The 18,799-nt window shown below is 34.2% G+C and overlaps 2 protein-coding genes across 2 annotated transcripts; one reads left to right on the top strand and one right to left on the bottom strand.

The window, feature by feature from the left end:
- The first annotated feature begins 262 nt into the window (after nt 1-262).
- LOC128643322 (putative nuclease HARBI1) lies at nt 263-939 on the top strand. Its single transcript, XM_053696257.1, has 2 exons — nt 263-702; nt 795-939. The coding sequence occupies exons 1-2, from the start codon at nt 405-407 to the stop codon at nt 797-799; spliced, it is 303 nt and encodes a 100-aa protein (XP_053552232.1). The 5' UTR covers nt 263-404; the 3' UTR covers nt 800-939.
- Nucleotides 940-5,233: 4,294 nt separating this feature from the next.
- LOC128643323 (uncharacterized) lies at nt 5,234-7,715 on the bottom strand. The gene is made up of 4 exons (XM_053696258.1): nt 7,304-7,715; nt 6,327-6,527; nt 6,187-6,234; nt 5,234-5,712 (listed from the first exon to the last, which is right to left on the bottom strand). Exons 1-4 carry the CDS (start codon nt 7,713-7,715, stop codon nt 5,234-5,236), a joined length of 1,140 nt encoding a protein of 379 aa, XP_053552233.1.
- Nucleotides 7,716-18,799: the final 11,084 nt, after the last annotated feature.

The raw sequence follows: 18,799 nt of genomic DNA, 5'->3' as shown, positions 1-18,799 counted from the left end.
CCCTGTTTTTATTTATTTATTCTGTTTGCTGCAGCACCAAGGTCAATGGATTTTTAGTTCCATACCTTTTTTAAAATACCTATCTATCTATCTATCTATCTATCTATCTATCTCTCTCTCTCTCTCTCTATATATATATATATATATATATATTTATATATTTATATATATATATATATATATATATATATATATATATATATATATATATAGCGATATAATTAAATTTTTATTAATACCAATATATATGTACAATTTAAAACATAAAAATGGTTGCAAGTAAAAAGTGTATCTGAACACATTTAAATTTGTATAACTCTTTTTATTTTTCAAAAGGAGATGCAGGATATTCCTGTAGGAACTGGCTACTTACTCCTGTAAATATTCCACGCACAAGATCTGAAATGCGGTACAATGATGCACACAAAACAACTCGATGTGTGATTGAGAGGACCTTTGGAATGCTCAAAAGCCGTTTTCGTTGTCTAGATGAATCCGGAGGCACTCTTCAATACGTTCCTGAGAAAGTGGCTGTTATGGTGTTGGTCTGTTGCATGTTGCATAACATCGCTTTGCGACAATCAAACATAGAGGAACTGGAAATAATAACACCAGATGAAGATGGTGTTGAATCTGTTCCTCAAGATGTAGTTGAAGGGGGTACACATGCACGTAACCAGTTGATACAAACTCATTTCGTAGGTGAATAAAATAAAAATTATGTATGATTTATGTATTGATTCTATAATTTTTAGCAATAATTATTTATAAACAATCTCTTCTTATATTCACAGGTTAACTAGAAAATGTTTCTAAGTTCAAGCATGAAAATCTATAATTCAAAAATGAGAAACGTTCTCCACAAAATTATTCACAATTTAGATGATGAGAGTGATGTGTAATTCAAAAATAAATATGTTCTGATTGATACAGTTGAAAAAAAAATTATTTGCATATGTTGTCTTTTCTTCTATTTGTTATTTGTTTAAAAAAATTAAAATAAAATCAAATTTTTTTTTAATTTATTTTTTTTACTAACGACTTACAATATAGTTGTTGAAAATAAGTTGTATCCTTGAACAGTGTGCAATTAAGAAAACAGGTTCTGTGATTCTAAACTTTTTATTATTGTTGAAAACAAGCACTAGCTTTGTATATATTTGCAAGCCAGATACAGCTTTTGGAACCTATAAATTAAGAACAAACCTTGCCTAGACGTATGGCAATGCAATTGGAATAAAATGTAAGCTAGTCAAGTATAAAATGCATAAAACATATCAACCCCCTAGCTATAGTGTTGATGCTACACACTGCAAGAAAACAAACCTTGACAGGAGAGATGTTTTAAAAATTGAAACAGTCGAATTACATTTTATTGCATTCAATAGTAACCTTTTCATAACTATATGAACATCATAATATATTAAAATTTTATCAAAACAAGAAGGCAACATATAAAAACATTTTATTAAAATTTTCTAATAACTAGATAACCATCAATATATAATATAACAATGCAATTTAAATAACTAATAAACTTATTTAAACATATATGAAACTTTCGCTAATAATAAGATGCAAGAATAACAATTGAAACAGAATTTAATATACATGTATTGAATAACATTCTAATCTAATGAGGATGCAAATTATGTGAACCGAATAAGTTTTAACAAACTATCTGTCTCTTAACACATTTATCATAAAATAATATAAACTCAAACATTGATTTATAAATAAAAAAAGTTTTCCTGAATTTACTCAAATGATTGACATATTACGTCATTTCCTTCAAGATTAGAAACTCGTTAGCAAGATGTCGCAACGTTCTCCGTTCACTGCTGGAGAGCTAATTATTTTAGTTTATGGGATGGAGAAATATTTTCCAAAAAGAATAGGAGGTGTTAGATCTGTCAAACAAGATCAACGCGATTATCTTGTTTATGAGATAATACGCAGGATGTATCGGGTATCGGGAATAAAAAGAACAAGAAGACAGTGCCTTCAACGCTATTCGGATCTACGTAGACGTGAAAAGGAGTACCATACTAGGATTAGAAGTCTCATTAGAGTTTGTAAGTGTTGACTACATACACTATTTCTAATAGATATTGTATTTTGATTCAATTTCTACGTTTAAAACGGTTTAGTTAAATAATGTTATGCGTTTGTTCTGACGCATTATGATAATTTTAAAGATAGATATAAATAAAGTGATAGAACTTTATAGATATAGACAGATATACTATATATAAATAATAATCAATATATAGAACTATAATGAGAGATAAAAAGATAGATCTAAAAATATAAAGAAAAAGAATATAGAAAAATATAGATCTAAAGATAAAGGGATAAATAGTGATAGACTTAATGGTTGTTAATTTAATCAAAGAGAAATAGAAAGAGCTATAGAGATTTGAATTACAAATTGATAGCGATAAACAGAAATAGATATAGAAAACTATACATCTAGAGTTAAAAACACAATGAAAAATTAAGTCCCAGAAAAAAAAGATACAAAGTTATAGATAGAGAATATAGTTTTTAAAGAGTAAACTAAATTAATAAAGAAATACAAAGAAATAGGACAGATTAAGAGAGTTCAATTAATAGAAAAAAGAGAAAGAGAGACACATATAGAAAGTAATAAAATTACTTTGTTCAAAATAATATTTATAATAACAGTGACAGAAATAGAAAGCAATATTGGAAGAGAGAGATAGAGAGAAATATAGTGCGAGGGGGAGAGAGAGAGAAATAAATAGATAAAAATATTTACAATTAGAAATATAAATAATAAGAAATAGGAGAGAAAGTGAGAGATAGAGCTAGCAAAAGAGAGAGATAGAGAGAGAGAAAGAGAGAGGGAGAGAGAGAAATACAAAGATAGATAGAGATAGATATAGATAGATATAGACTTGTAAATGTTGAGATATGAAAAGAAAAATATAGAGAGATACAAAGATAGATATAAATAAACAAAATGATATCAAATAAATGATAAATCTAGAAATATGAAATAGAAAGAATGATAAGAGATAGAGAAAGATAAAAGAGTTCAAGAGATTTATCTTTATATATAAATAGTAAAGTTTAGATAGATATAAATAATATAATTGAAAAATAGATTCAACTCCAAAAAATAATAATTATTATAAATATATATATATATATATATATATATATATATATTTATATATATATATATATATATAGAGAGAGAGAGAGAGAGCTCTATCTCATTCTATCTTTTCTTATTAATCTTTGTTCAAAATATTTATTTATTCTGATTTTATTCATTAATGGAAATGTGATTACAGATACCAAAAGAAGAAAGGAAAAGAATAAGAGTGCTCCACGATACCTGAGACCAATAATGGCTTTTACCCCAAACAGTAATGCACAATCTCCTCCACTTCCTATAACTTTAATGGAAAATAATGATCTGAACACAGAAATTCAAGATCCATTAACTACTGATATGGACAATCAATATGAATGTGAACTAACTTTGACAGCTGAAAATGATCAGGAAAATGTCATTGATGGAATTGGATCTAGTGAATGTGAGTGTCAATCTAATTATACATTTTTTCACTGTATAAAAATAGAGTAAAGATAAGTAATTTTCTTTAGTTGATAAAGATGTTATAAAATCGAAATACATCAAAATGTGTATATCTCTAAATTCTAATTCCATTCATTTTCTTCAATATAAATTAATAATTTTGATTTGTTCTTATTTATCTTCCTTATATTACAGCCGTGCCTGAAAAAAAGCAAGATACAACAACCAAAAATAGTTTTGTAAAAAAACTAAAAAAATTTAAGAAAAAATTATTGAAGATGAACAAGGAGATTGATAAAATGATATCAATACTAGAAAAATGTTGATTGAAAAAATAATAATTTTACTTTATTATAATTTGTGAATGTTCTATTAATATTCTATGTCAAGACTATTATATATGTCATTTTTATTTTTTAAATATGACTTATTGATGTTCAGTAATTTTGAATATTTTGATAAAAATTAGTGATTAAAACTAATTATTAAAGAAAAAATAAATATTTTGTTTCAACCGTTCTAATCTTTTTTTTTAATAGCGTTCACATATATTTTTTGGCTTAGTAGTTCAAATGTTATAAGTTCTACAACTTGTATTCAAACAACGATTATAATGCATAGTGATCAATATATTAATTTATAATTTTGTTTTATTATTTCAAGACCAACATATATATTATTGATCACATTAGCATATATCTTGAAAATTATATATATATATATATATGTATGTATATATTGTTCTCTCTATATATATATATCTATATACACACACACTGAATAATATTTATATTTATATTAATGAACTAAAAATATCTAAATAAATATATATATATATGTATAGTTACCTAACTATATATATATATATATATATATATATATTGATCAAAGATCTCTTTTTCTATCTATCTATCTATCTATCTATCTATCTATCTATCTATCTATCAATCTATCTATATATATATATATATATAAAAATTATATATATATATATTCATCAATATATATATATATATATATATATTTTATATATAAAATAACTCATTGTAATAAGTAATAATTGTAATTGTTATATATATATATATATATATATATATATATATTTATTTATTTTTTATCCATGACTCTATCAATCAATACTATTAAAATATTAATAGTTTTGGTTGATTATGTACAAACAAATACAACATATACAAACCTTGCAATCTATGTTTATGTATATAACTCACTCTCTCTCTGTCTCACTATATATATATATATATATATATATATATATATATATATATATATATATATATATATATATATATATATATATATATATATACAATTATAATTTATATATAGACATTGAGAGAGAGATAATTTTGATATATTTATATATATAGACATACATATTTGGATTGTAAATTATATATAATTATATTGAATCTAAATATATATAAATATATATATAGAGAGTGATATAAATATATTTATCTAAAGAAACATATGTATGTATGTATCAATATATATATATATATATATATTATAATTTTTTTTTAAATTATTAGATTTCTATATTTAAATAAATAACTTGTTTATAACAATTTAAATGAGAACAGAATAAACTATATTCAAACATTATTATTATAAAATTTAAATAGCAATGTAAAATTATGGCTATTCTTGAAATTGTGGGTTTGGTGATGATGATGCGGAGAATAAGTTTGATATTGATTCTACGCATTTACTTAAATTTTCAAAACCAGCTCTAAATATCTCATTTCTTTCCCTTTCAATTTCTATTTTTTGCTCCTCTATTCTTATCCTATCCTTTAAAAAATTTCCAAACATCTCAATTACTTTGTTTTGTTCATCCCTAAAATTGCGTGCTATTCCCACCATCTCCTGTAATGCGTCTGTCTCAGGGGCAGCTTCAATTGGATTATTAGCTATATTAGCAGCATTTTCAATTTCAGGTATTGGTGTAGACATTGTAGACTCTGGTTGTTGATGGGACCTTGATTGGGCAGATGTATTTGTCCCTGACAAGGACTCTTCAATTATAGTCATTTGTGAATCTTCTTCTAAAGGGTCTACAGTCCTTAGTATTATTTCCCCACTACTAATATCATCTTGTGTGTTTTCTTCTTCGTTACCTACAAATAAATATAGAAAATAAATATATAGATAAAACATCGAATATATGTATGTAATTTATGTTTTACATATAAATTTGACAATAAAAACATTCTAAAATATTTAAAATTAAAAATATATATATATATATTCATTTTTATTAAAAGATAGCCAATACAGATCTTACTCAATTTTATTTGGAAAAAAAAAATAATTTTGATTTTCAAATCAATTTCTAAAAATGTAAGATTTGTATTTGATTATCATTTTTTCAAAAAGAAAATTAGTACATCAATAACGATTGTGAATGTTCTCTGCCATTTCAGGAAAATCAATTACTGAAAATAAGATATTTGATATGCAGATTGATTTACCATGGAACATATCTTTTTTCACATTACAAAACATGATACTACATTAAAGTTAAATAAGGACAAAAATATCTTTAAATTTTGCCAACAATAGAATAAATGTACATAAAGCTATATAATTACCTTCTTCTATACCTCCGGATATAATTTGATTGAAGATATTCATGACTTCTGAAAATAAAAAATAACATTTATTTTTTAGGGTTCTTTTAATTTGTTAACAAGAAAAAAAATACAACAATCCAATTTAAAAAAAAAAATACCTCTCGAATTTCTGGCATTGTCAACGGGTGTACTGCAGGGAATATCAGGCAATGTATCCGCTGATCCTAAACTATGTGTTGTTATCGAAGATGACGAAAGGGTTCTTTGACAAACATTTTCTGTAGGCCTCATTTGGCTTGTAGAAGCTAATTCCTCAATTGACTCTGTAGCTTGTAGAGAAGATTGGCTAGAAGGTTGTGCTATAATAGTTAAAAAGAATACATATATGTGTTAGAGGGACATTTTACTCAAAAATAATATTTCATGTTTCAGATTGAGAATATAATTTCTGAAAACTTATTTTTTGTTAAATTTTTTATTAATTCTCTTGTGATTCTTATTTTAAAGATAAACCTAGGAGGTTCATAGACTAATTTATAAGGCCTTATTTTCTGTTTTTTAACAATATAGGTTGTTAGCTCATGAGTGTCAAAAGTTATAGTCAATTATCTTGGTATATTGATTCGAAAAGGAAAATTGTAATTTTAGAAACAGGACCATTTTTGTTGAAAAAGTAAAATTGTATTTGCTGATTGGACAGAAACAATTAACAATTGCTGTCCATGGTCTGAAAAAAAAAATGGTCTGTCGGCTTAGCTTAGAGACCTTCATTTTAAAATCAAGATAGCAAGAGAATGAAGAAAAATGTATAATGTTTGTAAATTATACTTGTTTACAATTACATAGTATATGAATCAGAAAATAAATTTTTAGGGTTGAGTGTCTATTTATTTTCATCATAATATTTATGGCCTTTTTGGAACTTAAAAAAGCCTGCAACGTATGAAAGATGTATACTTGTGAATCCATACTCCATGATTTGAAGTGCACATGAATATAAGTAAATGTAATTTATCCTAATCTTACTTTAAAATAAGTAAGAAATTATAAACTAACAAGGTCAATAATTCAGTATCACATATCACTGTTGTGCGTCTATAGATACGCTGTTTGAACATGTAATTTGTATACAAACCTGGAAAATCATCGGAATCACAAGGCACATCAAGACCATCTACTATTTCGTTCCCCAATCGAGACAATACACGTCGTTCATAGTTGAGAAGATCGGAATCCATTGCTGGGCCACCGCCGGTAGCCCTAGCTGCTTTTTTTTCTTTGGCATATTTTGACTTTGTGATTCTTTTAATGTCAGAGAAACGCTTTTTGCAACTATCAACATTTTTGGGAAAACGTGATACTGCTGAAACAGCGCGACTAATCTCTTCCCACAAAAACTTTTTTCTGCTATGTGTGGTAACACGCTGCTTATGGCCGAGAAGAACATCATAATGCTCTAATACACTCTCTACTAGAACTTCATTTTGTTCTAAAGTAAATTGGACATTACGTCCACTTTTGGTTCTTCCAGCTTCAATCGCTGCCATCTTGTCGCAATAAAGATTAATCTGACTAATAAAGTAATAGGCGTATGCTAACATTCGCGCCGTAATGACGTCTTAGATTCATTTTAATATCACATGTAAGTAACGTCCACTAAGTTGTTCGCTTTATCATATTGAATGCTTCATAAATTAGAACAATTAGGGAGTGATATTTATCATAGATACGATGATATTCGCTTCAAATATGACGCGAATAATTACGGATTGAAATTTGATAAATAAGTACTAGTCAAGTTAATACGGAGTGTGCGAATGATGGCGTTATAATTGCCGATCGTAATTGCGTGATAATTCACATAGTAATAAATTTCGCCCATTAACCCCTATTCTGCTGCTCACCGACATCACCGCCACTAAATAAAGTAATTAACCCCTAAGCCTCTGGCCTCCCACATCACTAACACTAAATAAACCTATTAACCCCTAAACCGCCATCCCCCACATCCCAACAACCTAAATTAAACTATATTAACCCCTAAACCTAACCCTAACCGTAACCCTAACCCTAAACCTAAAACCCCCCTAACTTTTACATAATTAAAATAGACCTAAATTAAAGTTACAATTATTAACTAAATAATACCTATTTAAAACTAAAAACAAACTTACCTGTGAAATAAAAATAAAACCTAAGCTAGCTACCAGATAACTATTATTTATATTGTAGCTAGGTTAGGTTTTTATTTCACAAGTAAGTTTCTATTTATTTTAACTAGGTAACTAGTTAGTACATAGTTATTAACTATTTAATAACTACCTAGTTAAATAAATAAAAACTTTCCTGTGAAATAAAAGTAAAACCTAAGCTGCCTTACACTAAAACCTAACATTACAAAACAACTAACATTACAAAAAATAAAAAACACTAAAATTACAAAAAATTAAAAAAAACTACCATTAAAAAAAATAACAAACATACGGCTAGATTGCGAGTTGTGCGTTAAGGTAAAAAAGCAGCGATAACAGTAGTGATGTCGTGAACCTAAAAATTTGGGTTCGCGAACTGCGAACGCAAACTCCCGCAAAAGTTCACGAACCGGCGAACCGGTCAAACCGCCATAGACTTCAATGGGCAGGCGAATTTTAAAACCCACAGGGACTCTTTCTGGCCACAATAGTGATGGGAAAGTTGTTTCAAGGGTACTAACACCTGGACTGTGGCATGCCGGAGGGGGAACCATGGCAAAACTCCCACAGAAAATTACATAGTTGATGCAGAGTCTGGTTTTAATCCATAAAGGGCATAAATCACCTAACATTCCTAAATTGTTTGGAATAATGTGCTTTAAAACATCAGGTATGATGTTGTATCGATCAGGTAGTGTAAGGGTTACGCCTGCTTCACAGTGACAGACCAAACTCCCGCAGCGGGTACAACATCATCATCATCACACCGTACGTCCATGTGTGTAATGCTGCCATGACTGGTTGCGCATCACTCATTTCTTCCAACTGATGTGTAAATAACTCCTCTGACAGATCAAGTTAAGCAGCTGTGGTGCTAGTGTTGGTGGTGGCGGCAGGCGGGCGAGTGGTAACTTGAGAGGTGCTGCCCGAAGATAAGCTGGAGGAGGATGGTGCGTCAAGGTTCAGAGCGGAAGCTATAGAAGATTGGGTGTCCTGTGTTAAAAAGTCAACTATGTCCTCAGAACTTTTCGAGTTCATGGTACGTGGCCTCTGAACACTGGGCATTATTCTAGGGCCAAAGGGAATCACAGCACCACGACCACGACGGCACCTGCGGGGTGGCCTGCCTCTGCCTGTCATTTTTTTTAAATGTACACTTACACTACTATTAAACAAGATATGAGAGGTGCCACTGGGCAAGTGGGCACAGTATACGCTGTGAGCCTGACACAAAAAAGCAGACTGATGTTTCACAGTCCAAAAAGTTTTTATTTTTTTTAATGTACACATACACTAGTATTAAAAAAGATATGAGTGGTGGCACTGGGCAAGTGGGCACAGTATACGTTGTGAGCCTGACACAAAAAAGCAGACTGATGTTTCACAGTCCAAAAAGTTTTTTTTGCTTTTAAATGTACACTTACACTACTGGCCTCTGAACACTGGGCATTATTCTAGGGCCAAAGGGAATCACAGCACCACGACCACGACGGCACCTGCGGGGTGGCCTGCCTCTGCCTGTCATTTTTTTTAAATGTACACTTACACTACTATTAAACAAGATATGAGCGGTGCCACTGGGCAAGTGGGCACAGTATACGCTGTGAGCCTGACACAAAAAAGCAGACTGATGTTTCACAGTCCAAAAAGTTTTTATTTTTTTAAATGTACACATACACTAGTATTAAAAAAGATATGAGTGGTGGCACTGGGCAAGTGGGCACAGTATACGCTGTGAGCCTGACACAAAAAAGCAGACTGATGTTTCACAGTCCAAAAAGTTTTTTTTGCTTTTAAATGTACACTTACACTACTATTAAACAAGATATGAGTGGTGGCACTGGGCAAGTGGGCAGTATACGCTGTGAGCCTGGCACACACGCTGGCAGGCAGGCAACTGCAATTAGATTACACAAGCAGACTGATGTTTCACAGTCAAAAAAGTTTTTTTTTAAAAATTTGCACTACTGTTACACCAGATATGAGTGGTGGCACTGGGCAAGTGGCTTGGCAGGCAGGCAACTGCAATTAGATTACACAGGGAAAAAAAAAAAATGATGTTCTAGCCCTAAAAAGGGCTTTTTGGGGTGCTGTGCTTACAGCAGAGATCAGATGAGTCCTTCAGGACTGTAGTGGACACTGAATACACTAGCCTAGCTATCAATTTCCCTATTAAATCACCAGCAGCTACACTGTCCCTCCTCCCACTAACAATGCAGCTTCCGAATGAATCTAAAATGGCTGCTGTCCAGGAGCTGGGAGGGTCTGGGAGGGAGGGTCTGCTGCTGATTGGCTGGAATGTGTCTGCAGACTGTGAGATACAGGGTCAAAGTTTACTCAATGATGACGAATAGGGGGCGGATCGAACATCACATATGTTCACCCGCCGCGGTTAACGCGAAAATGCTATGTTCACCGGGAACTATTCGCCTGTGAACTATTCGCAACAAAACTAATTAACAGGTCCTAATGCTGCTTTTATACGCCCGCTGCTATTACAAGTCTTGCAGGTCTAGGTGTACCGCACACTTTGTTGGCCTTACCGCAAACCGACTTACGTAAATTTCATAAAGCCTTTTTTCTATGGGACTTCCATAGCACTCGTATTACGAGTTTGTCCTGGGAGGCCAAAAAGTGAGCGGTACAGCCTATACCAACAAGATTCCTAATGCATTTTAAAGTCCGAAGTTATGAGTTTTACACTTCAACGCCGTAGCATAAAACACTTAACTAAAGTGCTAAAAAGTACACTAATACCCATAAACTACCTATTAACTCCAAAACAGAGGCCCTCCCGCATCGCAAATACTAAAATACAATATTAACCGCTAATCAGCCGCTCCGGACATCGCCGCCACTAGAATAAACATATTAACCCCTAAACCGCCGCACTCCTGCCTTGCAAACACTAGTTAAATATTATTAACCCCTAATCGGCCGCCCCTAACATCGCCACCACCTACACTATACTTATTAACCCCTAATCTTCCACTCCGGACATCGCCTCAACCTACATTATATTTATTAACCACTAATCTGCTGCCCCCAACATCGCCGCCACCTACCTACATTTATTAACCCCAAATCTGCCGTCCCCAACGTTGCTGCCCCTATTCTAAATGTATTTACCCTTTAAACCTAAGTCTAACCCTAACACCCCTAACTTAAATATAATTTAAATAAATCTAAATAAAATTCCTATCATTACCTAAATAACTCCTATTTAAAACTAAATACTTACCTGTAAAATAAACCCTAAGCTATCTAAATATAACTAATTGTTACATTGTAGCTAGCTTAGGGTTTATTTTTATTTTACAGGCAAGTTTGTATTTATTTTAACTAGGTAGAATAGTTACTAAATAGTTATTAACTATTTACTAACTACCTAGCTAAAATAAATACAAATTTACCTGTAAAATAAAACCTAACCTATGTTAAGATAACACCTAACACTACACTACAATTAAATCAATTCCCTACATTAAATACAATTAAATAAATTAAATTAAATTATCTAAATCACAAAAAAACACTAAATTACAGAAAATAAAAACAAATTACTGATCTTTAAACTAATTACACCTAATCTAATAGCACTATCAAAATAAAAAAGCCCACCCAAAATAAAAATAAACCTAGCCTAAACTAAACTACCAATAGCCCTTTAAATGGCCTTTTGCAGGGCATTGCCCCAAAGAAATCAGCTCTTTTACCTGTAAAAAAACTGCACGTTAGCACCGCACCCCTCATAACGCAAGACTCGTAATCTACCCGAAAATTATCCAAAACAATAAAAACTATTCCTATTCTTGCCCCAAAGAAATCAGCTCTTTTAACTGTAAAAGAAAATACAAACAACCCCCCAACAGTAAAACCCACCACATACACAACCAAACCCCCAAATAAAATCCTAACTAAAAAAACTTAAGCTCCCCATTGCCCTGAAAAGGGCATTTGGATGGGCATTGCCCTTAAAAGGGCATTTAGCTCTATTGCTGCCCAAAGCCCTAACCTAAAAAATAAACCCACCCAATACATCCTTAAAAAATCCTAACACTAATCCCCGAAGATTCGGAATGAATGTACCTTTAAGTGACGTCATCCAAGATGGCGTCCCTTAGATTCTGATTGACTGATAGATTTCTATCAGCCAATCGGAATTAAGGTAGAAAAAATCCTATTGGCTGATGCAATCAGCCAATAGGATTGAACTTCAATCCTATTGGCTGATCCAATCAGCCAATCGGATTGAGCTCGCATTCTATTGGCTGATTGGAACAGCCAATTGAATGCCAGCTCAATCCTATTGGCTGATTGCATCAGCCAATAGGATATTTTCTACCTTAATTCCGATTGGCTGATAGAATTAGCCAATCGGAATCTAAGGGACGCCATCTTGGATGACGTCACTTAAAGAGATATTCATTATGAAGAAGACGTCGATTGAAGAGGATGCTCCACGCCGGATGTCTTGAAGATGGACCCGCTCCGCGTCGGAAGGATGAAGATAGAAGATGCCGTCTGGATGAAGACTTCTGCCCATCTGGAGGAAAACTTCTGCCTGTCTGGAGGACCACTTCTGTCGGCTTCGTTGTGGACATCTTGCCGCTTGGATGAAAATTTCTTCTGGTAAGTGAATCTTCGGGGGTTAGTGTTAGGATTTTTTAAGGGTGTATTGGGTGGGTTTATTTTTAGGTTAGGGCTTTGGGCAGCAATAGAGCTAAATGCCCATCCAAATGCCCTTTTCAGGGCAATGGTTAGCTTAGGTTTTTTTAGTTAGGATTTTATTTGGGGTGTTGGTTGTGTAGGTGGTGGGTTTTACTGTTGGGGGGGTTGTTTGTATTTTCTTTTACAGTTAAAAGAGCTGATTTCTTTGGGGCAATGCCCCGCAAAAGGCCCTTTTAAGGGCTATTGGTAGTTTAGTTTAGGCTAGGGTTTTTTTTATATTAGATTAGGTGTAATTAGTTTAAAGATCTTGTAATTTGTTTTTTATTTTCTGTAATTAATGTTTTGTTTTTTTGTGATTTAGCTAATTTAATTTAATTTATTTAATTGTATTTAATGTAGGGAATTTATTTAATTGTAGTGTAGTGTTAGGTGTTATTGTAACTTAGGTTCGGTTTTATTTTACAGGTAAATTTGTATTTATTTTAGGTAGGTAGAAGTTAAATAGTTAATAACTATTTAGTAACTATTCTACCTAGTTAAAATAAATACAAACTTGCCTGTAAAATAAAAATAAACCCTAAGCTAGCTACAATGTAACTATTAGTAGGTAAGTATTTAGTTTTAAATAGGAATAATTTAGTTAATGATATTAATTTTATTTAGATTTATTTAAATTATATTTGTTAGGGAGTGTTAGGGTTAGACTTAGGTTTAGGGGTTAATAAATTTAGAATAGTGGCGGTGACGTTGGGGGAGGGAGATTAGGGGTTAATAAATATAATGTAAGTGTCGGCGATGTTGGGGGCAGCAAATTAGGGGTTAATAAGTATAATGTAGGTGGTGGCGATGTCCGGAGTGGCAGATTAGGGGTTAATAAGTATAATGTAGGTATCGGCGATGTCGGGGCGGCAGATTAGGGGTTAATAAGTGTAAGATTAGGGGTGTTTAGACTCAGGGTTCATGTTAGGGTGTTAGGTGTAAACATAAAATGTGTTTCCCCATAGGAATCAATGGGGCTGCGTTACGGAGCTTTACGCTGCTTTTTGGCAGGTGTTAGACTTTTTCTCAGCCGGCTCTCCCCATTGATGTCTATGGGGAAAAGTTTTTACAGCAAGTACAGTACCGATGTGTCGGCGTCTGGAGATGCGGAAGGGGAGGTCGGGTGCCAGATCTCATGTAAGCTGGAGCATGCGGGATAATTCCGGCCCCAGGTAAGAGCCAGTAAGGGGAGTACGCTCAGCGCTCCGAATAGCAAGGAGAGAGATCTCTGGCTAATATAACCGATTCCCCCTTCCATACTACTGTGCCACTGTTTAAGCTATTACTGGATTTTGTATCAGGATTTGGATTGTAAAGGGATTTAATATACCCGGGATTGGATTGAAAAGGGATATAATTTACCCGGGACTGCTGCATTTGAAACACCTATATATCTAGTGCTTTTAGAAAATTCCGTTTTATACCTAGATTATGAGTTTTGGTTAAACAGGGTGTGCGAAACTAATGCCAACAAATTTGCGTTATTTCACTCTCCATAGCGCTGCCATTACGAGTTACTGAAAAGCCTACTTGTGCTATGCGTTATGGTGCGTTAAGCTCCATACCGCACAAAAGCCAAGGGCTGAGTTTACGTGCTCATGCACGCTTTTCCCCTTAGACATCAATAGGGAGAAAGTGTTAGAAAAAAAACTAACACCTGAAGGGCAAATGGCAAATCACCATAACGCAACCCCATTGATGTCTATGGGGAAATAAAAGTTACATTTAAACCTAAACCCTAACATAAACCCCAAGTCTAAACATCCCTAATCCACCGCCCCCGACATCGCCGACTCTAATAAAAGTTATTAACCCCTAAGCCGCCCGCTCCCCAACATCGCCGACACTAATAAAAGTTATTAACCCCTAATTTGCCGCACCCCCACAATTGCCGACACTAATAAAAGTTATTAACCCCTAGTCTGCTGCTCCAAGACATCGCCGACACTAAATATAATTATTAACCCCTATTCCGCCACTCCCCGACATCGCCAACAACTAAATAAACCTATTAACCCCTAAACCGCCACCCCCCGCATTGCAAAACACTAAAATAAACTATTAACCCCTAAACCTAACACCCCCCTAACTTTAAATTAAAATTACAATACAACTATCTTAAAATAAATAAAAACTTAACTGTGAAATAAAAACACTAAGTTTAAACTATTAATTAACCTAAAATAACTATTCTAATAAAATTAAAAAAAAACTACCAATTAAAAAATCTAAATTACAAATTTAAAAAAAACATAACACTATGAAAACATTTAAAAAATATAAAATTACAAAAAATAATAAACACTAAATTACAAAAAATAGTAAACTAAGTTATCAAAATAAAAACAATTACACCTAATATAATAGCCCTATAAAAATAAAAAAGCCCCCCCAAAATTAAAACATTTCCTTATCTACAATAAACTACCAATAACCCTTAAAAGTGCCTTTTATAGGGCATTGCCCTAAGTTAAACTGCTCTTTTACCTGGCAAAAAATACAAAGTCCCCCCAACAGTAAAACCCACCACCCAACCTACCCCCCAAAATAAAAAACCTAACTCTAAAAAACCTAAGCTACCCATTGCCCCTAAAGGGGCATTTGTATGGGCATTGCCCTGAAAAGAGCATTCAGCTCTTTTTCACTTCCCTTAAAAGGGCATTCAGCTCTTTTACACTTTGCCCAAAGCCCTAATCTGAAAAAAAAACACACCCTAACACTAACCCCAGAATATCTACTCACTGTTCTTGAAGTCCAGACATCCATCTCTATCCAGGCGGAGAGAAGTCTTCATCCAGGCGAGCGACACCTTCATCCAACTCGAGGACGTCTTCTAAATTTCATCTTGGCAGCGTGGAGCAGAGCTATCCTGGAGGGCGATGACATCCTGCACGGAGATTCCTCTTTATACAATCACCACCGTACACTGAAGTTGAATGCAAGGTACCCGTTTCAAAATGGCGTACCTTGCATTCCTATTGGCTGATTTGATTCTTCAAATTCAAATCAGCCAATAGGATGAGAACTTCTGAAATCCTATTGGCTGTTTAAAACAGCCAATAGGATGAGAGCTACTGGAATCCTATTGGCTGATTGAACAATCATCTTCAATCTTTAGATAAGGGTTTTTTGGGCAATTGAAAAAGAGCTGAATGCCCTTTTAAGGGCAGTAAAAAAGAGCTGAATGCCCTTTTAAGGGCAATGCCCATACAAATACCCAGTTTAAAACAGCCAGTAGGATAAGAGCTACTGGAATCCTATTGGCTGATTGAACAATCATCTTCAGTCTTCAGATAAGGGTTTTTTGGGCAATTGAAAAAGAGCTGAATGCCCTTTTAAGGGCAGTGAAAAAGAGCTGAATGCCCTTTTAAGGGGCAATGCCCATACAAATACCCATTTAGGGGCAATGGGTAGTTTAGTTTTTTTAAGTGTTAGTTTTTTTTTTATTTGGGGGGGGTTTGGTGGGTGAGGGGGGTTTACTATTAGGGGGACTTTGTATTTTTTTAGGTAAAAAACAGAATTTTTTGCTTACCTAATAAATTTCTCTCTTTCCAGATATGTCCATGGCTTGAGTAATTACTGTTGGGAATATCACTCCTGGCCAGCAGGAGGAGCCAAATAGCACCACCATTAAACTGCTAAGTATCACTTCCTTACCCACAACCCCTAGTCATTCGACCGAAGGGAAATGGAGAAAAAGGAGTAACACAAGGTGTAGAGGTGCCTGAGGTTATAGTCTAAAGAACAACTGTATTAAAATAAAGGGTGGGGCCATGGACTCACCATATCTGGATGGAAATACATTTATCAGGTAAGCATAAATTTTGTTTTTCTTTCCTAAGATATGGTGAGTCCATGGATTGAGTAATTACTGTTGGGATCCAATACCCAAGCTAGAGGACACGGATAAATAGGGAGGGACAAGACAGGCAGTGCTAAACAGAAGGCACCACCACTTGAAGAACCTTTCTCCCAACAGAAGCCTCAGCTGAGGCAAAAGTATCAAATTTGTAAAATTTTGAAAAAAGAATGTAGAGTAGACCAAGTTCCAGCCTTGCAAATTTGATCCGCAGAAGCTTCATTTTTGAAAACCCAAGAAGAGAAAACAGCTCTTGTGGAATGAGCCGTAATTCTCTCAGGAGGCTGCTGTCCTGCAGTCTCATAAGCTAAACGAATTATGCTTCGTAACCAAAAAGAGAGAGTAGTAGCATTAGCTTTCTGACCTTTACGTTTCCCAGAGAAACAGACAAAGAGGGCAGAGGACTGGTGAAAATCCTTAGTCGCCTGTAAGTAGAATTTAAGAGCACAAACAACATCCAAATTGTGTAACAAATGTTCTTTGGAAGAAGAAGTATTAGGACACAGAGAGGGAGCAACAATTTCCTGATTGATATTTCTGTTAGAGACAACCTTAGGAAGGAAACCTAACCTAGTACGAAGAACCGCCTTATCGACATGAAAAATAACATAAGGGGAATCACACTGCAGAGCTGAGAGTTCCAAGACTCTTTGAGCAGAAGAGATAGCAACAAGAAACAAAACCTTCCAAGATAACAACTTAATGTCTATGAAATGCAACGGCTCAAGTGGAGCCAGCTGTAAAACTTTAAGAACAAGGTTAAGGCTCCAAGGAGGAGCAACAGACTTAAAGACAGGTCTGATTTTGACCAAGGCCTGACAAAAAGATTGCACATCTGGCACATCCGCCAAAAAAGATAAAGCAGAAATCTGACCCTTCAGGGTACTGACAGACAATCCCTTCTCCAAGCCTTCCTGAAGAAAAGAAAAAATTCTAGGAATTCTAATTGTACTCCAAGAGTAGCCCTTGGATTCACACCAATAAAGATATTTACACCATATCTTATGGTAAATCTTTCTAGTAACAAGCTTGCAAGCCTAAATCATGGTCTCAATGACCGACTCAGAAAAACCACGCTTAGACAGAATTAAGCGTTCAATCTCCAACCAGTCAGCTTCAGAGAAACGAGATTTGGATGAAGGAAGGCAACCTGAATCAGGAGGTCCTTCCTCAGAAGTAGTCTCTAAGGTGGGAGAGATGACATCTCCACTAGGTCTGCAAACCAGATTCTGCGAGGCCACACAGGTGCTATTAGAATCACCAACGCCCTCTCCTGTTTCATACGAGCCATGACTCGTGGAAGGAGAGCAAACAGAAGAAACAGGTATGCCAACTTGAAAACCCAAGAAACCGCCAGATCTCTTAACCTTGAACCGTACCTTGGAAGCTTGGCGTTCTGACGGGACACCATCAGATCTAACTCCGGCACCCCCCATTTGAGGACTAAGCTGGAAAACACCTCCAGATGGAGTTCCCACTCCCCGGGATTAAAAGTCTGTCTGCTCAGAAAATCTGCTTCCCAGTTGTCTACTCCTGGAATGTGGATGGCAGATAGACAGCAATTGTGGGTCTCAGCCAACTGAAGAATCCGAGTAACCTCCTTCATGGGTAAGGAACTCTGAGTTCCTCCCTGATGATTGATGTAAGCCACAAAGGTGATGTTGTCTGACTGGAACCTGATAAACTGGGCTGAGGACAACTTAGGCTAAGCCAATAGAGCATTGTAAATTGCCCTCAACTCCAAGATGTTGATGGGAAGAGCAGACTCCTCCCAAGTCCAAAGGCCCTGAGCTTTTAGATAGTTCCAGACTGCTCCCCAGCCTAGCAGGCTGGCGTCCGTGGTCACGATCAGCCAGGAAGGTTTCTGAAA

This window comes from Bombina bombina, unplaced genomic scaffold (assembly GCF_027579735.1).
Source record: "Bombina bombina isolate aBomBom1 unplaced genomic scaffold, aBomBom1.pri scaffold_558, whole genome shotgun sequence".
NCBI classification, from domain to species: domain Eukaryota; kingdom Metazoa; phylum Chordata; class Amphibia; order Anura; family Bombinatoridae; genus Bombina; species Bombina bombina.
The sequence above is the reverse complement of the archived record's forward strand: the minus strand, read 5'-3'. Positions and strand labels throughout refer to the sequence as shown.

What these genes read in the sequence shown, in the direction of transcription:
- LOC128643322 (XM_053696257.1), top strand. Translation starts at nt 405, where the DNA reads ATGCGGTACAATGATGCACACAAAACAACTCGATGTGTGATTGAGAGG.
- LOC128643323 (XM_053696258.1), bottom strand. Translation starts at nt 7,715, where the DNA reads ATGGCAGCGATTGAAGCTGGAAGAACCAAAAGTGGACGTAATGTCCAA. An exon ending in CAATGCCAGAAATTCGAGAG is followed by an intron (nt 6,235 to 6,326) that starts GTATTTTTTTTT and finishes TTTTATTTTCAG; the next exon opens with AAGTCATGAATATCTTCAAT. An exon ending in ATCCGGAGGTATAGAAGAAG is followed by an intron (nt 5,713 to 6,186) that starts GTAATTATATAG and finishes ATTTATTTGTAG; the next exon opens with GTAACGAAGAAGAAAACACA.